Here is a 21,227-nt window from a genome sequence, read left to right as displayed (position 1 = left end):
GGGAGAGATGGAGAGATGAGGGAGAGAGGGAGGGAGAGATGAGGGAGGGAGAGATGAGGGAGGGAGAGATGAGGGAGGGAGGGAGAGAGAGAGGGAGGGAGGGAGAGAGAGGGAGGGAGAGAGGGAGGGAGAGAGGGAGGGAGAGAGAGAGGGAGGGAGGGAGGGAGAGAGGGAGAGAGGGAGGGAGGGAGGGAGGGAGGGAGGGAGGGAGAGAGAGAGAGGGGGAGGGAGGGAGAGAGAGGGGGAGGAAGAGAGGGAGGGAGAGAGGGAGGAAGAGAGGGAGGGAGGGATGGAAAGAGGGAGGGAGGGAGGGAGAGAGGGAGGGAGGGAGAGAGGGATGGAGAGATGAGGGAGGGAGAGAGAGATGAGGGATGGAGAGATGAGGGAGGGAGAGAGAGATGAGGGATGGAGAGATGAGGGAGGGAGAGAGAGATGAGGGATGGAGAGATGAGGGAGGGAGAGATGGAGAGATGAGGGAGGGAGAGATGGAGAGATGAGGGAGGGAGAGATGGAGAGATGAGGGAGGGAGGGATGGAGAGATGAGGGAGGGAGGGATGGAGAGATGAGGGAGGGAGGGATGGAGAGATGAGGGAGGGAGGGATGGAGAGATGAGGGAGGGAGGGATGGAGAGATGAGGGAGGGAGGGATGGAGAGATGAGGGAGGGAGGGATGGAGAGATGAGGGAGGGAGGGATGGAGAGATGAGGGAGGGAGGGATGGAGAGATGAGGGAGGGAGGGATGGAGAGATGAGGGAGGGAGGGATGGAGAGATGAGGGAGGGAGGGAGGGAGGGAGGGATGGAGAGATGAGGGAGGGAGGGAGGGATGGAGAGATGGAGAGATGAGGGATGGAGAGATGGAGAGATGAGGGAGGGAGAGATGGAGAGATGAGGGAGGGAGGGATGGAGAGATGAGGGAGGGAGGGATGGAGAGATGAGGGAGGGAGGGATGGAGAGATGGAGGGAGGGATGGAGAGATGAGGGAGGGAGGGATGGAGAGATGAGGGAGGGAGGGATGGAGAGATGAGGGAGGGAGGGATGGAGAGATGAGGGAGGGAGGGAGGGATGGAGAGATGAGGGAGGGAGGGAGGGAGGGAGGGATGGAGAGATGAGGGAGGGAGGGAGAGATGAGGGAGGGAGGGAGGGATGGAGAGATGAGGGAGGGAGAGATGAGGGAGGGAGGGAGGGAGGGAGAGATGAGGGAGGGAGGGAGGGAGGGATGGAGAGATGAGGGAGGGAGGGATGGAGAGATGAGGGAGGGAGGGATGGAGAGATGAGGGAGGGAGGGATGGAGAGATGAGGGAGGGAGGGATGGATGGAGAGATGAGGGAGGGATGGAGAGATGAGGGAGGGAGGGAGGGAGGGAGGAATGGAGAGATGAGGGAGGGATGGAGAGATGAGGGAGGGAGGGAGGGATGGAGAGATGAGGGAGGGAGGGAGGGATGGAGAGATGAGGGAGGGATGGAGAGATGAGGGAGGGATGGAGAGATGAGGGAGGGAGAGATGAGGGAGGGAGAGATGAGGGAGGGAGGGATATGAGGGAGGGAGGGAGGGATATGAGGGAGGGAGGGATATGAGGGAGGGAGGGATATGAGGGAGGGAGGGAGGGATATGAGGGAGGGAGGGATATGAGGGAGGGAGGGATATGAGGGAGGGAGGGATAGATGAGGGAGGGATAGATGAGGGAGGGAGGGGGAGAGATGGAGAGATTGAGGGAGGGAGGGGGAGAGATGGAGAGATTGAGGGAGGGAGGGGGAGAGATGGAGAGATTGAGGGAGGGAGGGGGAGAGATGGAGAGATTGAGGGAGGGAGGGGGAGAGATGGAGAGATTGAGGGAGGGAGATGGAGAGATGGAGAGATTGAGGGAGGGAGATGGAGAGATGGAGGGAGGGGGAGAGATGGAGAGATTGAGGGAGGGAGGGGGAGAGATGGAGAGATTGAGGGAGGGAGGGGGAGAGATGGAGAGATTGAGGGAGGGAGGGGGAGAGATGGAGAGATTGAGGGAGGGAGGGGGAGAGATGGAGAGATTGAGGGAGGGAGGGGGAGAGATGGAGAGATTGAGGGAGGGAGGGGGAGAGATGGAGAGATTGAGGGAGGGAGGGGGAGAGATGGAGAGATTGAGGGAGGGAGGGGGAGAGATGGAGAGATTGAGGGAGGGAGGGGGAGAGATTGAGGGAGGGAGGGGGAGAGATTGAGGGAGGGAGGGGGAGAGATTGAGGGAGGGAGGGGGAGAGATGGAGAGATTGAGGGAGGGAGGGAGGGAGGGGGAGGGAGGGGGGGAGGGAGGGAGGGGGAGAGATGGAGAGATTGAGGGAGGGAGGGGGAGAGATGGAGAGATTGAGGGAGGGAGGGGGAGAGATGGAGAGATTGAGGGATAGCGGGAGAGATGAGGGAGGGAGGGATGGCGGGAGAGAGGGATGATGAGGGAGAGATGAGGGAGAGAGGGATGATGAGGGAGAGATGAGGGAGAGAGGGATGATGAGGGAGAGATGAGGGAGAGAGGGATGATGAGGGAGAGATGAGGGAGAGGGATGATGAGGGAGAGAGAGGAGGGATGATGAGGTAGAGAGAGAGGGAGGGATGATGAGGGAGAGAGAGAGGGAGGGCTGATGAGGGAGAGAGAGAGGGAGGGATGATGAGGTAGAGAGAGAGGGAGGGATGATGAGGGAGAGAGAGAGGGAGGGATGATGAGGGAGAGAGAGAGAGGGATGATGAGGGAGAGAGGGATGATGAGGGAGGGAGGGATGATGAGGGAGGGATGATGAGGGAGGGATGATGAGGGAGGGATGATGAGGGAGAGAGAGAGGGAGGGATGATGAGGGAGAGAGAGAGGGAGAGATGATGAGGGAGAGATGATGAGGGAGAGATGATGAGGGAGAGATGATGAGGGAGAGATGATGAGGGAGGGATGATGAGGGAGGGATGATGAGGGAGAGAGAGAGGGAGGGATGATGAGGGAGAGAGAGAGGGAGGGATGATGAGGGAGAGAGAGAGGGAGGGATGATGAGGGAGAGAGAGAGGGAGGGATGATGAGGGAGAGAGAGAGGGAGGGATGATGAGGGAGAGAGGGAGGGATGATGAGGGAGGGATGATGAGGGAGGGATGATGAGGGAGAGATGATGAGGGAGAGATGATGAGGGAGAGATGATGAGGGAGAGATGATGAGGGAGAGATGATGAGGGAGAGATGATGAGGGATGATGAGGGAGAGAGAGAGGGAGGGATGATGAGGGATGATGAGGGAGAGAGAGAGGGAGGGATGATGAGGGAGAGAGAGAGGGAGGGATGATGAGGGAGAGAGAGAGGGAGGGATGATGAGGGAGAGAGAGAGGGAGGGATGATGAGGGAGAGATGATGAGGGAGAGATGATGAGGGAGAGATGATGAGGGAGAGAGGGAGGGATGATGAGGGAGAGATGATGAGGGAGAGATGATGAGGGAGAGATGATGAGGGAGAGATGATGAGGGAGAGATGATGAGGGAGAGATGATGAGGGAGAGATGATGAGGGAGAGATGATGAGGGAGAGATGATGAGGGAGAGATGATGAGGGAGAGATGATGAGGGAGAGATGATGAGGAGGGAGAGAGGGAGGGATAGATGATGAGGAGGGCGAGAGAAGGAATTAGGGAGGGAAAAGGGATGATGGTGAGCGGGAGATGTGTACAGTGAGAGGGTTAAGATGGTTGGGTGTGAAGGAGTGAGAGACTTACGTGCTTTCTCTCTGTGGCCTTTAGGGACTTGGCATGGTAGTAGTAGAGCTGAGTTCCACACAGAGCCACCCAGAACTTGGTCCAAGACGCCACCTACAAACACCCAGGGGTCAGGGTTTAGATGTCACACAGTAGTCAATTACTCCAGTCTATCAATTCAATACAACTTTATTGATGCACCTTGTCTCAACAACTACTTTCAGGGCAGCAGTGAGCGCAAAATACAGTACACATAATCATACGACACATTGGTTATATGCTTCTAACAGTAGGCGATCACTGGAGACAGACATAACGTTTAGGCCAACTACATAGACGGTATAAAGTGGTTAAGAGTCCTGTTATATCTGTGCATTATTTTGGCTGTAGCTTTAAGTCTGTTTGCGCTTGTTTGTTTCAGGAGAGATACAAGGAAAAATAAATAAATATGGAGAGAGACAGACAGAGAGCAAGCGACAGCCAGACAGACAGAGAGCAAGCGACAGCCAGACAGAGAGAGAGCAAGCGACAGCCAGACAGAGAGAAAGCAAGCGACAGCCAGACAGAGAGAGAGCAAGCGACAGCCAGACAGACAGAGCAAGCGACAGCCAGACAGACAGAGAGCAAACGACATCCAGACAGCCAGACAGCAAGCGACAGCCAGACAGAGAGAGCAAGCGACAGCCAGACAGAGAGAGCAAGCGACAGCCAGACAGAGAGAGAGCAAGCGACAGCCAGGCAGAGAGAGAGCAAGCGACAGCCAGGCAGAGAGAGAGCAAGCGACAGCCAGGCAGAGAGAGAGCAAGCGACAGCCAGGCAGAGAGAGAGCAAGCGACAGCCAGGCAGAGAGAGAGCAAGCGACAGAGAGAGAGCAAGCGATAGACACAGACGTCAAGCGACAACAGACGGCGGCAAGCGACAGACACAGGCGACGGCAAGCGACAGACACAGACGACGGCAAAGAGCAAGCGACAGCCAGACAGAGAGAGAGCACGCGACAGACAGAGAGAGAGAGCACGCGGCAGACAGAGAGAGAGAGCACGCGGCAGACAGAGAGAGAGAGCACGCGGCAGACAGACAGAGAGCACGCGGCAGACAGACAGAGAGCACGCGGCAGACAGACAGAGAGCACGCGGCAGACAGACAGAGAGCACGCGGCAGACAGACAGAGAGCACGCGGCAGACAGACAGAGAGCACGCGGCAGACAGACAGAGAGAGCACGCGGCAGACAGACAGAGGACGTGACAGACAGAGAGAGCAAGCGGCAGACAGAGAGAGCAAGCGGCAGACACGTACGTCAAGCGGCAGACACGTACGTCAAGCGGCAGACACGTACGTCAAGCGGCAGACACATACGTCAAGCGGCAGACACATACGTCAAGCGACAGACACATACGTCAAGCGACAGACACATACGTCAAGCGACAGACACATACATCAAGCGACAGACACATACGTCAAGCGACAGACACATACGTCAAGCGACAGACACATACGGCAAGCGACAGACACAGACAGAGCAAGCGACAGACACAGACAGAGCAAGCGACAGACACAGACAGAGCAAGCGACAGACAGACAGAGCAAGCGACAGACAGACAGAGCAAGCGACAGACAGACAGAGCAAGCGACAGACAGACAGAGCAAGCGACAGACAGACAGAGCAAGTGACAGACAGACAGACAATGTCCATTGATGGTTTGGGTGGAGTTTCTCAGGCCTGGTTGGTTGGAGAATAAAATATCTGTTCTCAATGACATCTGCTGAGAGGAAACCCACAGAGAGAGAGCAGGAAGTCCTTACATCAAAGAAAACAGTTGTGTCACCTACAGTAACCCTTATGCTAATGCCACCCTGTCAACGTTACGTACGTCAGCCCTACCAGCCTCAGGTATATAACCATGTCCAGATGAGTTTATCCCAGAGAGACAGCAGAGAGAAGCTCATTTGACAGAACTAAGATAGTCAGGATGACAGGCAGATATGAGAGAGAGCAGGGAATGACTGAAGAAAAAGGAGAGCGGGAAGAGAAAATCTGGAGAAAGAGCACAGAACAGAAGCAGCACAGTAAAAGAGCTGAGAAACAGAAAAGGGGAGAGGGAGGGAGGGAGCGAGAGAAAGGGAGCTGGTAGTTTTTTTTCCTCTGAGGTGTACTGTACTATACAGTGCCTATAGAAAGTTTACAGCCCCTTAAACGTTTTACACATTTTGCTTCCTTAAAATGACATAAGGGATTTTCTACAGATCTACACAACCTACTCCACATTTCCAAAGTGAAAGAAAGTAAGTCTGCACCCCCCTGAGTTAATGATTGGTGGAAGCACCTTTAAGAGCTTTGAGTTTAAGATTCTACCAACTTTGCACAACTCTTAGGGCAACATACACGGAGTAGAACAGAATGTTTGGCGGCATGTTGGAGCCGTGTGTGTGTGCGTCTCCTGAATTGAGGGCTCATGGGTAATTCATATGGCTGCCAGTCTAATGGGGTCACACGAGTTGAGATATAACATGGATATGAGTGGAATGCGTACCACACAAACACCTCTAATAGAACACACACAATATTCTATCATCCTGTTAGTCATACATAACCAATCATGTGCTGAGCGATGGTGTTAAGTGTACACTGAGTGCACAAAACATTAAGAACACCTATGACAGACTGACCAGGTGAATCCAGGTGAACGCTATGATCCCTTATTGATGTCATTTGTTAAATCCACTTCAAATCAGTGTAGATGAAGGAGAAGAGACAGATTAAAGAAGGATGTTTAAACCTTGAGACATGGATTGTGTATGTGTGCCAGAGGGAGAATGGTCAAGACAAAAGATTTAAGTGCCTTTGAACAGGGGTATGGTAGTAGGTGTCAGGCGCACCGGTTTGAGTGTGTCAAGAACTGCAACGCTCAACAGTTTCCCGTGTGTATCAAGAATGGTCCACCACCCAAAGGACATCCAGCTAACGTGACAACTGAGGGAAGCATTGGAGTCAACATGGGCCAGCATCCCTGTGGAAGGTTTGACACCTTGTAGAGTCCATGCCTGACGAATGTAGGCTGTTCTGAGGGAAAAAGGGTGTGCAACTCAATATTAAGAAAGTGTTCTTAAATGTGTTTTTTTGTACAGTCAGTGTTGATAAAGCATGAATCAGTTAAATTGGACATTGAACCTTATAAGAATCCTTGATCTAGCTGCCAGACAGCTTTTTGTATAGAGTTCTCAGAAATGCTGTGCAACTATGTAACATTTCGTATCTACTTATGTAACGGCGTGAAAATGGGCACACAACCCAAAATAATGTATGTGAATGCTCCTAACCGAAAGAATCACCTTACCTTGATACTTGAAAAAACCTAAATCGATACTGTCATTAACGTCATTCTTCAATAACTTTACATGCTACTTGTTGGGTGCGCATTACATAATAATTGTTAGATGCACATTTGATGTCGAGCTGTTTAATTAACCTGCTGACTGATCATTGAACAACTTAAAAAGGATATTACTGAGATTGCAACCTCAGTTAAATTCACAAGCTCTACGAGATGAGCTTAATGACTATCAAACTGGATGATCTCATTAAAAGTTTACGACTGAACTGAAGGAGAGGAAAATCAAGAAGTAGAAACCAGATTTGGAAGGAAAGAACAGACTAATATACCTCTGGCGAGATCCTGAGCACAAGAAGAGACAAGCCGATGACAGACGCCGAGGTCCTCTGTCAGACCAACTATCCACAGACAGCACTAACTCTGTCTCCTCTACCAACGGTGAGCGTTTTATCTACAACAGAGGGCGGGGACACCGTCGAGGCCAACACCCCCAGCACGTAAGAGGGTTCGGCGCATTCGTCGGGTTAAGAAGAAATCCACTACCACCCCGCGACACCCATCAATTGAGACCCAGGACGAGCGCCCAGTCCAACAGGCGCTAAATGTCTCCAACTTATCAAGCAAGACCTTGACATCAGCTCACCTCAGTGTTCTCAATAAGGGGTTAACATTTGTACCCACATGAATGACTTTGACATCCAGATCTATTCAAGTTTTTCCATAATCTGAGATTGTGTGAGTTCTTTGTTAAGAGTGAAACTTACATGACTCCACTTGAAATGTCATCTTCAGTGAGATGTATACATAGGTCTACCACGCTAATCAATAGATGTACCTGTCCTACCGTGAGTCAAGGAGATTAACCCAGCTGAGGTACCTGAGATCTCAGAGAACCACAATCAGAGCAAAAAGTTCATTTGTACCTCCCCCCAAACGCAATGCGTCCATAGAAACCTTCTGTAGGATTGTTGAAAATGATGTAGGTGTCCTACTGAAAGACAAACAGAAACACAAATCCTATGATAACCTGAGTAGCGACGAGAGAATGGCTCTTAAGGACTTAGTCAGATCCTTCGATTATCATAAAAAAATGTGACAAAGGAGGAAGAATTTGTATACAAAACAAATGTGACTGAATAAACGTCGCCGACAACTATCTAAAGGTGACTTCTATCGCAAACTGAATTATGACCCTACCCTAGAATTCCTGCATTATATCTCAACCACAGTGGCAAGCTGTTTGGAATCAGGACAAATCACAAAAAAATGATTCTAACTCAGCAAAAAAGAAACGTCCTCTCACTGTCAACTGCGTTTATTTAGCAAACTTAACATGTGTAAATATTTGTATGAACATAAGAGTCAACAACTGAACAAGTTCCACAGAAAATAAAAAATGTGTCCCTGAACAAAGGGGGGGGGGGGGGGGGGGGTCAAAATCAAAAGTAACAGTAAGTATCTGGTGTGGCCACCAGCTGCATTAAGTACTACAGTGCATGTCCTCCTCATGGACTGCACCAGATTTGCCAGTTCTTTCTGTGAGATGTTACCCTACTCTTCCACCAAGGCACCTGCAAGTTCCCGGACATTTCTGTGAGAAATGGCCCTAGCCCTCACCCTCCGATCCAACAGGTCCCTGACTTGCTCAATGGGATTGAGATCTTGGCTCTTCGCTGGCCATGGCAGAACACTGACATTCCTGTCTTGCAGGAGATCACACACAGAACGAGCAGTATGGCTGGTGGCATTGTCATGTTGGAGGCTCATGTCAGGATGAGCCTGCAGGAAGGGTACCACATGAGGGAGGAGGATGTCTTCCCTGTAACGCACAACGTTGCGATTGCCTGCAATGACAAGCTCAGTCCGATGATGCTGTGACACAACGCCCCAGACCATGACGAACCCTCCACCTCCAAAATTGATCCCGCTCCAGAGTACAGGCCTCGGTGTAATGCTCATTCCTTCGACGATAAACGCGAATCCGACCATCACCCCTGGTGAGACAAGCCTGCGACTCGTCAGAGAAGAGCACTTTTTGCCAGTCCTGTCTGGTCCAGCAACGGTGGGACCATAGGCGACGTTGTTGCCGGTGATGTCTGGTGAGGACCTGCCATACAACAGGCCTACAAGCTCTCAGTCCAGCCTCTCTCAGCCTATTGCGGATAGTCTGAGCACCGATGGAGGGATTGTGCCTACCTGGTGTAACTCGGGCAGTTGTTGTTGCCATCCTGTACCTGTCCCGCAGGTGTGATGTTCGGATGTACCGATCCTGTGCAGGTGTTGTTACACGTGGTCTGTCACTGCGAGGACGATCAGCTGTCAGTCCCGTCTCCCTGTAGCGCTGTCTTAGGCGTCTCACAGTACGGACATTGCAATTTATTGCCCTGGCCACATCTGCAGTCCTCATGCCTCCTTGCAGCATGCCTAAGGCACGTTCACGCAGATGAGCAGGGACCCTGGGCATCTTTCTTTTGGTGTTTTTCAGAGTCAGAAGAAAGGCCTCTTTAGTGTTCTAAGTTTTCATAACTGTGACCTTAATTGCCTACCGTCTGTAAGCTGTTAGTGTCTTAACGACCGTTCCACAGGTGAATGTTCATTAATTGTTTATGGTTCACTGAACAAGCATGTGAAACAGTGTTTAAACCCTTTACAATGAAGATCTGTGAAGTTATTTGGATTTTTACAACTTATCTTTGAAAAGACAGGGTACTGAAAAAGGGACGTTTCTGTTTTTGCTGAGTTTGTGTGTGAAATCTCCCAAGATACCAACTTTCTATACAGTCACCAAATTACACAAATGAGTGTCTCCTCCTCCAGGTAGACCCATTGTAGCAGCAATCGACTCTGTGACATCCAACATTTCTAAGTTTGTGGATGACCACAATAAAAATCGATGGTTGAGAATCTCCCATCATATGTCAAAGACACTAGTCACATGATCTCATTGATAGAGGGCTTAGGAAGGATACCAGAAGGCACCTTGCTGGCCACTTTTGATGTGATGTGGAGAGCTTGTATACTAACATCCCACACACTGGAGGCTTGCAGGCACTGCAACACTTCCTTCAGCAGAGAGACTCTACCCTTGCTCCATCCAATGATTGCATCTTACAACTTACTGAACTGGTATTATCCAATAACTACTTCGTCTTTGAGTCAGACTTTTTCCTTCAAATTCAGGGTGTATCCATGGGCTCCCCTTTTTCCCCAACTATGCAAACCTGTACGTGGGACAATTCCAGGAAGCACTCCTTTACAAAACAGAGACACACCCCCTACTTTCTAAAATCCTCCTAGGTAAGAGATGCATAGATGATGTCTTTGTGCTCTGGGAAGGAAGTCAGCAGGAACTAAATAAATTCCATACTCTAAACGGGAGCTCTGAATATCTCAAATTCACCATGCAGACTGACGAGAGAAAAATAAACTACCTGGACTTATGGATCATCAAAGAGAATGATGCATTACACACAGACTTACACACAAAGCCCACAGACCTTCAATACCTTGCTATGTGCGGATAGTATGCATCCTCTTCCCCTCAAGAATGGTCTACCATACAGCCAGTTATGCAGGGTTAAACAAATCTGTGGCCACCAGACAAATTGACAGCCATGCTAAAAAAAAAGGACAGAAATTCAAAATGAGGCTACAAGGACAAAACTCTTGATGCGGCAATGATGGAAATCTCAAAAACCAAGAGTGGAATTACTAAAAACTCAACCAAAGAAGAAAAACAACTCAACCGCCTTTTGCACAAAGTACACCAAGGGTTCGGAGAAAATGAAAGCAATCCTGAAAAAGCACTGACATATTCTGCAATCAGACAAAAACAACATTAAAAACAAAATCGCACACCTCTTCAAGGAACCCCCACCGGTGTTCTATAAGCGTGGTCGCAATATTGGAGATAGCTTGATGAGATCAAACATGCCCCCTGAGCCACTCAGACACCCATTCCAAACGGGTGCTACAAATGTGGTTAATGCACACAGTGCAATAACACTATAAAAACACCCTTCTACAGTCACCCACATACAGGTCCAAAAATCCCTGTTAGGGGTATCATCTCATGCAAAACCAAGGGAGTACTCTATCTCATCACCTGTTCATGTGGGAAAGCCTATGTAGGACAAACGAAAAGACAATTAAAACAACGCATAGCTGAACACCGCAGCTCTAATAGGCCTACCTTGAAAATCAAACATTTCCTACATTTGGTGTTTGAAAAGTCCTTGTAATTATTGTAGCCGATATAAGTTCTCCTGCTCCCTTATAATTATCCGTGATTTAATTTCTGATTAGATTTTGTGAGAGATGTGGGTACTTAGGTTTGATTCCCTTTGCTTCAATTGATGGGTGTTGTTGCACTACTCTGTTGCGGTAAAACCAGGTGCGGTTATTATAAGAATGACAACATCTAATGTTGGCTTCAACTTGGCTTACCATACAAATCCTTCCATTATAAAAACAGCAATGGTGAGATTCAAATGGCGAAGGTGAGATTAATGCCACCTCTATTCATGGACATAGGCATTATGTGTGCCTGCGTTGGCCAGTCTACAGGCAATGTCCACATTATTCTTACATATTTGAAAATTTAATAATTATAATATCAATGCATTGGCAAAGCCCCCCTCATTTTTTTTTCTTAAATATGTAAAATTACATAACATTGAGGTCCTTGAAAATTGTAATTAAGCGCTTGAAAAAGTCTCTGAAAGTCATTGAATTTGACTTACCAATATCTGTATGAACCGTGCTTAAAGGATGTATAGGCCTATGTGGTTGTATAGGTGGTGGAGGTTGAGTTATGGGCAATTTGCATATATTTACTTTTATTTTAAGTTCACAAGTGGAACTGCATAAAAATAATTTTTATTTCAAACTATTTTGACATTTTTATCCCAATGTCACACATTATCCCTATTATTTATAGAAAGACCAATTTACAGTATGTTCTTGATGTATGCAGTGTGTGTTCTTTCTCACGGTGGGTTTCTTGCCCTCCTTGAAGACAGTCTTGCGTCGTAGGACCCCCTGCACGGTGACGGCTCCAGGGTACAGGTGCACTGCTAACTCCTCAGACTCAGCAGAGCTAGAGCAGAACACAGCACAATTACAACACACACTTACGGCGAAACACACACACACACGTAGGGCTGGGCGATATCGCGAAAATATAATATCACAATATTTCTCAATTTTTTTACAGTATGGCGGTATTTGACAGTATATTTGTTTCTGAATAATAAAAAAGTTTGAAACATGTTTTATGAGTAGGAAGGCAACAAATTAATTCTAAGTGATTGTAATGGGATTTCTCCATTCTGATGGTTTTACATTTAACCAAACTAGGACAAAAGTGAGTGTTGAACGTTTCATTTAGTTTGGCGAAGTATCAAAATACTGTTAGACGGCATTGTAAAAATCCATACCGGTATGTGGTACCATACCGGTATTCACAATATATTGCCCAGCCCTATGACAGAGAAGCACACACACGCAGAGAGACAAGGACAAAAACAAAGCAAATCACAGGCACAGACACAGAGACAAGGACATAAACACAGGCACAAAACACAGAGACAAGGACATAAACACAGGCACAAAACGGACACAGTCACACATGCAGACATTCGGAAAGCTTTTTCTTTGATGTAGGGCCAAGCGGAATCTGCAGGGAAGTTTCCTCATTAATCAATATCTGAACCATCTGCATATTTAATAAATTGTAGCAGCAGTATTTGGCTTGCTTTGAATCAATTTCACAGATATATTTTCCTGTCTGGGAGGTTCCAGTGCAGTGTCTTTCTGCCTGTGATCACAGAGAGTAAGAAGAGGGCAGCCAGTGGGAACTAGAAGGACACCAGTGAGGCATACAGTGCATTTGGAAAATATTCAGACCCCTTGACTTTTTCCTAATTTTGTTACATTACAGCCTTACTCTAAAATGTATTAAATGAAAAAAAAATCTAATCAATCTACATACAATACCCAATAATGACAAAGTGAAAATAGGGTTTTATTTTTTTGCAAATGTATAAAAAAATTATAAAAAACCCCAGATACACATAAGTATTCAGAGCCTTTGCTACGAGACTCGAAATGGAGATCAGGTGCATCCTGTTTCCATTGTTTACCCTTGAGATGTTTCTACAACTTATTTGGAGTCCACCTGTGGTAAATTCAGTTGAGGATTTGGAAAGGCACACCTGTCTATATAAGGTTCCACAGTTTTGGTATTTTATTAGGATCTTCATTAGCTGTTATAAAAGCAGCAGCTACTCTTCCTGGGGTCAACACAAAACATTACATAATACAGAACATTAATAGACAACAGCTCAAGGACAGAACTACATAAATGTTATATTTTTTTAAAAAACATGTTATTTTTTTACTTTTACAAAAAGGCACACGTAGCCTACATATCAATACATACACACAAGCGATCTAAGTCAAATAGCGGAGGCGCGTTGTGCTGTGAGGTGTTGCTTTATCTGTTCAATTAAGCAATATAAGATGGAACGGAGGTCCATGCAATAATGGTTCTATACAATATGGTAAGCTTTCTTGAATTTGTTCTGGATTTGGGGACTGTGAAAAGACCCCTGGTGGCATGTCTGGTGGGGTAAGTGTGTGTCAGAGCTGTGTGTAAGTTGACTATGTAAACAATGAGATTTTCAACACATTGTTTCTTATAAAAAGAAGAAGTGATGCAGTCAGTCTATCCTCAACTCTTAACCAAGAGAGACTGACATGCATAGTATTTATACAAGCCCTCCGATTACAATAAAGAGCAAGACGTGCCGCTCTGTTCTGGACCAGCTCCAGCTTAACTAGGTATTTCTTTGCAGCACTTGACCACACTACTGGACAATAATCAGGACAAAACTTGAGCCTGCAGGACTTGCTTTTTGGAGTGTGGTGTCAAAAAAGCAGAGCATCACCTTATTATGGACAGACTTCTCCCCATCTTTACAACCATTGAATCTACATGTTTTACCATGACAGTTTACAATCTAAGTTGACAGTGCATGTCAGATCAAAAACCAAGCAATGAGGTTGAAGGAATTGTCTTTATGGTAGAGTGGCCAGACGGAAGCCACTCCTCAGTAAAAAGGCACACGACAGCCCGCTTGGAGTTCCCAAAAGATACCGTAAGATTCTCAGACCATGAGCAACAAGATTCTTTGGTCTGATGAAACCAAGATTCAACTCTTTGACCTAAATGTCAAGCGTCACGTCCGGAGGAAACCTGGCACCATCCCTACGGTGAAGCATGGTGGTGGCAGCATTTTTCAGCGGCAGGGACTGGGAGACTAGTCAGGATCAAGGCAAAGATGAACGGAGCAAAGTACATAGAGATTCTTGATGAAAACCTACTCCAGTGCGCTCAGGACCTCAGACTGGGGTGAAGATTCACCTTCCAAGAGGACAACGACCCTAAGCACACAACCAAGACAACGCAGGAGTGGCGTGGGGCAAGTCTCTGAATGTCCTTGAGTGGCCCAGCCAGAACCAGGACTTGAACCCAATCGAAAATCTCTGGAGACACCTGCAAATAGCTGTGCAGCAACACTCCCCATCCAACCTGACAGAGCTTGAGAGGATCTGCAGAGAAGAAATGGGAGAAACTCCCCAAATACAGGTGTGCCAAGCTTATTGCGTCATACCCAAGAAAACTTGAGGCTGTAATCGTTGCCAAAGGTGCTTCAACAAAGTAATGAGTAAAGGGTCTGAATACTTATGTTAATGTGATGTTTAAAAAAAATATTATTTTTTTTTGTTGCAAAAATGTCAAACCTATTTTTACTTTGTCATTATGTGGTAGTGTGTGTAGATTGATGAGGACATTGTTTAAATACATTTTAGAAAAAGTCTGTAACCTAACAAAATGTGGGAAAAGTAAAGGGGTCTAAACACTTTCCGAAGGCACTGTATATATGAAAGAGAGAGACAGAGTGAGAGAATCCACCCATCTGAACTGTATGGAGCTAGAAAAGTCTATGGGAGGTCATCCCTGACTGACACAGGGCAGAGCTCCCAGCAGTGTGGTACACTGGAAACTCACTGTCACCTCTTAGAAAACCTGCAGGCTCCATATTGCATATTGGTTCATTGCATGTGTGAGAGATGCCATACGGGGAGAATGAGAGTTGCTAAGATGGTCTGGTTTAGCGGAGAGTCACCCACAGAGGCCCACCACCCGTTTATACCACACACACACACACACACACACACTCCCACCACCTTCAACACACACGCCAGCACAGTGGCCTCGGGCAGAGATAGAGCGGATATTGGCGGCAGATGGCAGGGTGGAGAGAGAGTTGAGAAGGGGGCGTGGGTGTTGAGAGGGGTGTAGAGGAGGAGGTGGTAATGTGTGTGTACCTGCTGGGCCTCAGGCCTCCTCTGTAGGGGATTCTGGCCACGCGGGTCACAGGGCCCAGAGAGTGATAGAACCGAGTCCTGTTCGGCAGAGGACAGGGACAGGTTGGGGGCACGGAACAGTAAAGGTTGGGCTCTCTCAGCTCGGCTCATTCCAGCACAACTTTAAGGGTTGGTTTGAGGACGTTTTTTTCCCTTCACAGATTCTTTCAGGACTGGTGTTTTTGGTACAAAGCAACGGACGCTCGGACATAAGGGCTTCTGTGACCAGTTACTAGGTTTGAACCCCGGTCGTCTGCACACCACTAGACGGTGTTCGCCCACTGAGCTGAAGCCTAGACATTACCAAAGCATCTCGGTCCCACTATCATGTAGCCAGAGAGACAGGCTAGTAGAACAGCAGCTCACAAGGAAGTAAGTGCTGCTTGCCTGTGGGCTAAGGTTTGCTCAAAGAGCTTCACACATCATCGTGTGTGTGTGTGTGTGTGTGTGTGTGTGTGTGTGTGTGTGTGTATGTGCGTGCGTTCAGACTTACCTCTCAAAGGCTGGCCAGGACATCTCTTCACTGAGTTCTGAACCCTCACTGCTCCCTGCAGATAAACAAAGAGACAGTGTTACTGTCAAAGTCAAAAGACAGGAATAAAAACACAGTTGTGTGTGTGTCTGTCTAACCCAGTGAGATGCCGCTGGAGAGCGTTGAGCTCTCGGCCTGTCCTCTCGTAGGGGTGTGGCTCTCCATGACGCTGTCGTCCAATAGATGACGAGAACCAGCATTGGGGAATGTAGCGCTCTTAAACTCTACCGTATTCATCTTATGAATAAAACTACAGAGAAACAAAATAACTATTAGAAAACATATATGACAACCAATGAACCAATGCAGTACAATGTGCTAAATCCCTAAAAGAGCACATGGGGATGATTATGGCTTGGAATCCAGAAGATTCTGAAGTGGGAAGCACTGCACTCAGATGTTATGTGGTAATGGATGCTAAAGTTAGCCTTCGGTAGTGGGTGACTCACTTGTAGCCCAGGCTGTGACACTTCCTGTGTCCGTAGGGGAGCAGGTTCCGGGGGGAGGGGGGCGTGGGAGGGACTTTGGTTCCGTCTGCAATGGGGCCCTTACGGCCACACAGAGGAGACGCAGACACATCCGAACCTATAAGGTCCTCTCTAGAGGCAGTGGAGCGGGGTGTGCTGGAGCCTGGCTCCATCTTCAACGACAACCTGAACACAACATCACACATGGGAACCCGCATAACACACACACACACGATTATGACTTCCAATAAAGGGTCAAACTAATCAAACTCCATTAACATTACAGAGCCACTACTCACTTGTAGTTGTCATCCTCCACAAACTTCTGTAGCTCCTCGATGTACATGACTGAGTTGAGATACTTCTGGACATGAGGCAACACTTGTATATCTGTACAGACAGAGAGAAATGTCTTAGGGTATGGAGCAGGGAAGGGTGTATGTGTGTGTGTCTCTCTGTGTGTGTATGTACCGTAGGTGCAGGAGCGTTGCAAGTCAGATATTATCCTCAGGATGTTGTTCATGAGGTTGGATCTCTGTTCATTCTCCAGGATGCTGCCAGTAGAGGGATACGCTGAGTCTATATACGTCAGGTCAGACAGATACATACCTACACAGAGAGAGGGTAAGAGACAGAGAGAGATGGTGAAGGTCTTGTCATGTGTAGAAACTCAAAACACAAGAGGTAGGTTAGGTTAAGTAGAATCCTAGAACACGGACACACACTAGACTAACAAATTGCCATGGGAACTTCAGCTTTATCTTTCTTACAAACAAACATGAACCCAAACAGAGAACCGAATCTGCTGACTCAGTGAAAAAGATTGCATTAGTTGCCTGCAGACACACCAATCTCTCCCTTTCATTTTCTCCATTTCAGCCCTCCCTGTTCTACCTGCTAAATGAGGATAAGGCCCATCTGTCTGAGGTGTGACTCAAAACACCAGGGAACAAAGCAAACATTCCAGACCACATACTGACTGATCCCTACTCCTTAGTCAAACACATCCTGATCACACACACATATCGTTTGACGGTAGTCTAAAGACATTACACTGGAGTCGAGACATAACATGGATATGAGTGGAATGTGTACCACATAAACACCACTAATAGGAAACACACAATTTTCCATCCGGTTAGTCATACATTGATGTCACCTGTTAAATCCACTCCAATCAGTGTAGATGAAGGGGAGGAGACCGGTTAAAGAAGGATTTTTAAGCCTTGAGACATGATTGTGTTTGTGTGCCATTCAGAGGGTGAATGGGCAAGACAAAAGACTTAAGTGCCTTTGAACAGGGTAGGGTAATAGGTGCCAGGTGCACCGGTTTGTGTCAAGAACTGCAACGCTGCTAGTTCTTCCACACGTTCCACCACCCAAAGGACATCCAGCACACTTTACACAACTGTGGGAAGCATTGGAGTCAACATGTGCCAGCATCCCTGTGGAACGCTTGACACCTTGTAGAGTCCATGCCCGATGAATTGAGGCTGTTCTGAGGGCAAAACAATGAAGGTGTTCCTAATGTTTTGTACATTGTGTATTCTCCCTCTCCGATGCCCTTCCCATACCCGCACTGTCCTCTTGGCTCTCCCTCCCTCCCCCTCTGTCATTCTCTACTGCTTTCTATCACGTCTCCATATTTCCCCTTCAACCCCCCCAACCTCGAATCTCTCTCCCCCCTCATTTTCATGTTCGAAATGAGAGCAGCAGCAGATGCAAGGCAATGTCTCACACCATCATGACAAGAGTTGTGTTCCTTCTGACACACACACACACACACACGAAGCCAAGTAGTTGTGAAAGCAACCGTGCAACTACAAACCCCCAGTGTTGACAACACTAGAGCAGCAGACACTAGTCCTGGGCCAGCACCACTTATCATGGAGCCCTGTAATGGCTACATCATACATAGATACCATCCCTCTGATTAGAACCAGAGAGAGAGGGAGGAACGGAGGGAGATATAGGGAAGGAGAAAAGGAGCGACAGAGAGCGGGACAGAGAGAAGGAGTGCAGACAAATGGTTGTGGAGAAACAGCTGGTAATATCATAGCGTGTCGGACGGATGATGGCAGTTAGTCATGCAAGAGTAAAACCTGCCCAGAACACACACACACAGGTCAGAAATAGGAGACAAGAGCAGGATGTAGTTAAGTCTTTATATGTATATATGTATGTATGTATGTATGTATGTATGTATGTATGTATGTATACACACATACTTTAAGCCAGAAGTTTACATACACCTTAGCCAAATAAATTTAAACTAATTTTTTCACAATTCCTGACATTTAATCCTAGCAAAAATTCCCTGTCTTAGGTCAGTTAGGATCACCACTTTATTTTAAGAATGTGAAATGTCAGAATAGTAGAGACATTTTCCCCCCAGCTTTTATTTCTTTCATCACATTCCCAGTGGGTCAGAAGTTTACATACACTCAATTAGTATTTGGTAGCATTGCCTTTAAATTGTTTAACTTGGGTCAAACGTGTTGGGTAGCCTTCCACAAGCTTCCCACAATAAGTTGGGTGAATTTTGGCCCATTCCTCCTGACAGAGCTGGTGTAACTGAGTCAGGTTTGTAGGCCTCCTTGCTCGCACACTCTTTTTCAGTTGTGCCCACAAATTTTCTATAGGATTGAGGTCGGGGCTTTGTGATGGCAACTCCAATACTTTGACTTTGCTGTCCTTAAGCCATTTTGCCACAACTTTGGAAGTATGCTTGGGGTCATAGTCCATTTGGAAGACCCATTTGCGATGAAGCTTAAACTTCCTGACTGATGTCTTGAGATGTTGCTTCAATATAGCCACATAATTTTCCTGCCTCATGATGCCATCTATTTTGTGAAGTGCACCAGTCCTTCCTGCAGCAAAGCACCCCCACAACATGATGCTGCCACTCCCGTAATTCACGGTTGGGATGGTGTTCTTCGGCTTGCAGGCCTCCCCCTTTTTCCTCCAAACATAAGTATGGTCATTATGGCCAAACAGTTCTATTTTTGTTTCATCAGACCAGAGGACATTTCTCCAAAAAGAACGATCTTTGTCCCCATGTGCAGTTGCAAACTGTAGTCTGGCTTTATGGCGGTTTTGGAGCAGTGGCTTCTTTCTTGCTGAGCAGCCTTCAGGTTATGTCGATATAAGACTCGTTTTACTGTGGATATAAATACTTTTGTACTTGTTTCCTCCAGCATCTTCACAAGGTCCTTTTGCTGTTGTTCTGGGATTTATTTGCACTTTTCGCACCAAAGTATTATTCTCTAGGAGACAGAACGCGTCTCCTTCCTGAGCGGTATGACGGGTACGTGGTCCCACAGTGTTTATACTTGCATACTATTGTTTGTACAGATGAAAGTGGTACCTTCAGGCGTTTGGAAATTGCTCCCAATGATGATACAGACTTGTGTGGTCTTTGACGTCTTTTGATTTTCCAAATGATGTCAAGCAAAGAGGGACCGAGTTTGAAATACATCCACAGGTACACCTCCAATTCACTCAAATTATGTCAATTAGCCTATCAGAAGCTTCTAAAGCCATGACATAATTTTCTGGAATTTCCCAAGCTGTTTAAAGGCACAGTCAACTTATTGTATGTAAACTTCTGACCCACTGGAATTGTGATACAGTGAATTATAAGTGAAATAATCTGTCTGTAAACAATTGTTGGAAAAATGACTTGTGTCATGCACAAAGTAGATGTCCTAAGCGACTTGTCAAAACTACAGTTTGCTAACAAGAAATTTGTGGAGTAGTTGAAAAATGAGTTTTAATGACTCCAACCTAAGTGTGTGAGATATATATATACAAATGAGATATCTCCTCCTTTCCTTTCCTCTCCCCTGATCCCCATCTTCTCATTCCAGTGTTCTATCTGGAAGTGTGTCTGACATGAAGAGAACTCCCCATCTGGTGGGATATTATCAACCAGTCTGGCAACCAGAAAAATCCCTTTCTCCAAAACATGCAAATCAACTGCTCTCTCTCGGACATGTCTCATGGTTGGGGAAAGGGAGAGGAGCGTGTGGAAAGGTGAGAGGGGGAGGGAGAGGGGAGAAGAGGAAGAGGGTCTCTCCATACACCTGGAGCTGGCCTCTCCTTCCCATCTCTCTACAAATCAGTGTGATCCACACACACACGCACACAGCTGTGTATATTGCATAGTGTCTAAAGGCCTGCACAAACTGTTCGATTTTATTTGTCGGTCTTGCCACAATTTTGCCGTCGCAGACCAAATTTCCATGTTGTAGGCAACATTCTTAGGTTGCAAACAACTGCCAGATGTCTTGGCTTGTTCAGTGTGACAGGGTCTAGTTCTGACGATGAAGTACCACTACGTGCGGTCGTAGGCTCTGACAAAATGTTTTGCCTTTATCGTGTACTGTGGTTGGTGTTATGAGACGATCCCGGTGACTGACCAATAGCAACACGGACGGTGATGTGATGAAAATCTACCCCCTGCCAGAATCTCTCCCCCCTTCGCGCTCTTCATAGCTGCGACTTGCTTGCTAGTTGAGGTTTCTGTTCTTCACTCAGTTTGGTTTGGATGTTTGATTCAAGTGTATGTGGCAGTTCTAGCTTGTATGGCACCTTGGGCGAACCCCCCGTGCCGCCCCCGGCAAGATGCCGCCCTGGGTGGCTGCCCATGTTGCCCGTACCTAAATCCGCTACTGACTTGTATTAGTCTATAAATAAATCTCCTTGCCAAAATTTGTCATCTCTCCCATGTCTTATTCGACTAGTATTTTTGAAAGTGTAGGATAATAATTCAGC

General features: G+C 47.2%; 1 protein-coding gene across 13 annotated transcripts in view; it reads right to left on the bottom strand.

Annotated features, from left to right (window-relative positions):
• The window catches only part of LOC139578505 (ras-specific guanine nucleotide-releasing factor RalGPS2-like), a 151,684-nt gene that overhangs the window by 14,238 nt on the left and 116,219 nt on the right, over positions 1 to 21,227 (bottom strand). For 10 of the 13 annotated variants that reach the window (XM_071406191.1, XM_071406192.1, XM_071406193.1 and 7 more), the window contains 8 exons: positions 16,923 to 17,060; positions 16,751 to 16,841; positions 16,434 to 16,637; positions 16,083 to 16,234; positions 15,946 to 16,000; positions 15,414 to 15,491; positions 12,012 to 12,117; positions 3,708 to 3,800 (listed from right to left, as the gene is read on the bottom strand). In XM_071406191.1, the coding sequence (XP_071262292.1) occupies positions 3,708 to 3,800; positions 12,012 to 12,117; positions 15,414 to 15,491; positions 15,946 to 16,000; positions 16,083 to 16,234; positions 16,434 to 16,637; positions 16,751 to 16,841; positions 16,923 to 17,060 (917 nt within the window). The remainder of the gene's footprint in view (positions 1 to 3,707; positions 3,801 to 12,011; positions 12,118 to 15,413; positions 15,492 to 15,945; positions 16,001 to 16,082; positions 16,235 to 16,433; positions 16,638 to 16,750; positions 16,842 to 16,922; positions 17,061 to 21,227) is intronic. The other 3 variants (XM_071406201.1, XM_071406202.1, XR_011675564.1) reach the window with 2 other exon arrangements.

This window comes from Salvelinus alpinus, chromosome 6 (assembly GCF_045679555.1).
Source record: "Salvelinus alpinus chromosome 6, SLU_Salpinus.1, whole genome shotgun sequence".
In the NCBI taxonomy this organism is placed as follows: Eukaryota; Metazoa; Chordata; class Actinopteri; order Salmoniformes; family Salmonidae; genus Salvelinus; species Salvelinus alpinus.
This window is presented reverse-complemented; position numbering and strand designations above follow the sequence as displayed.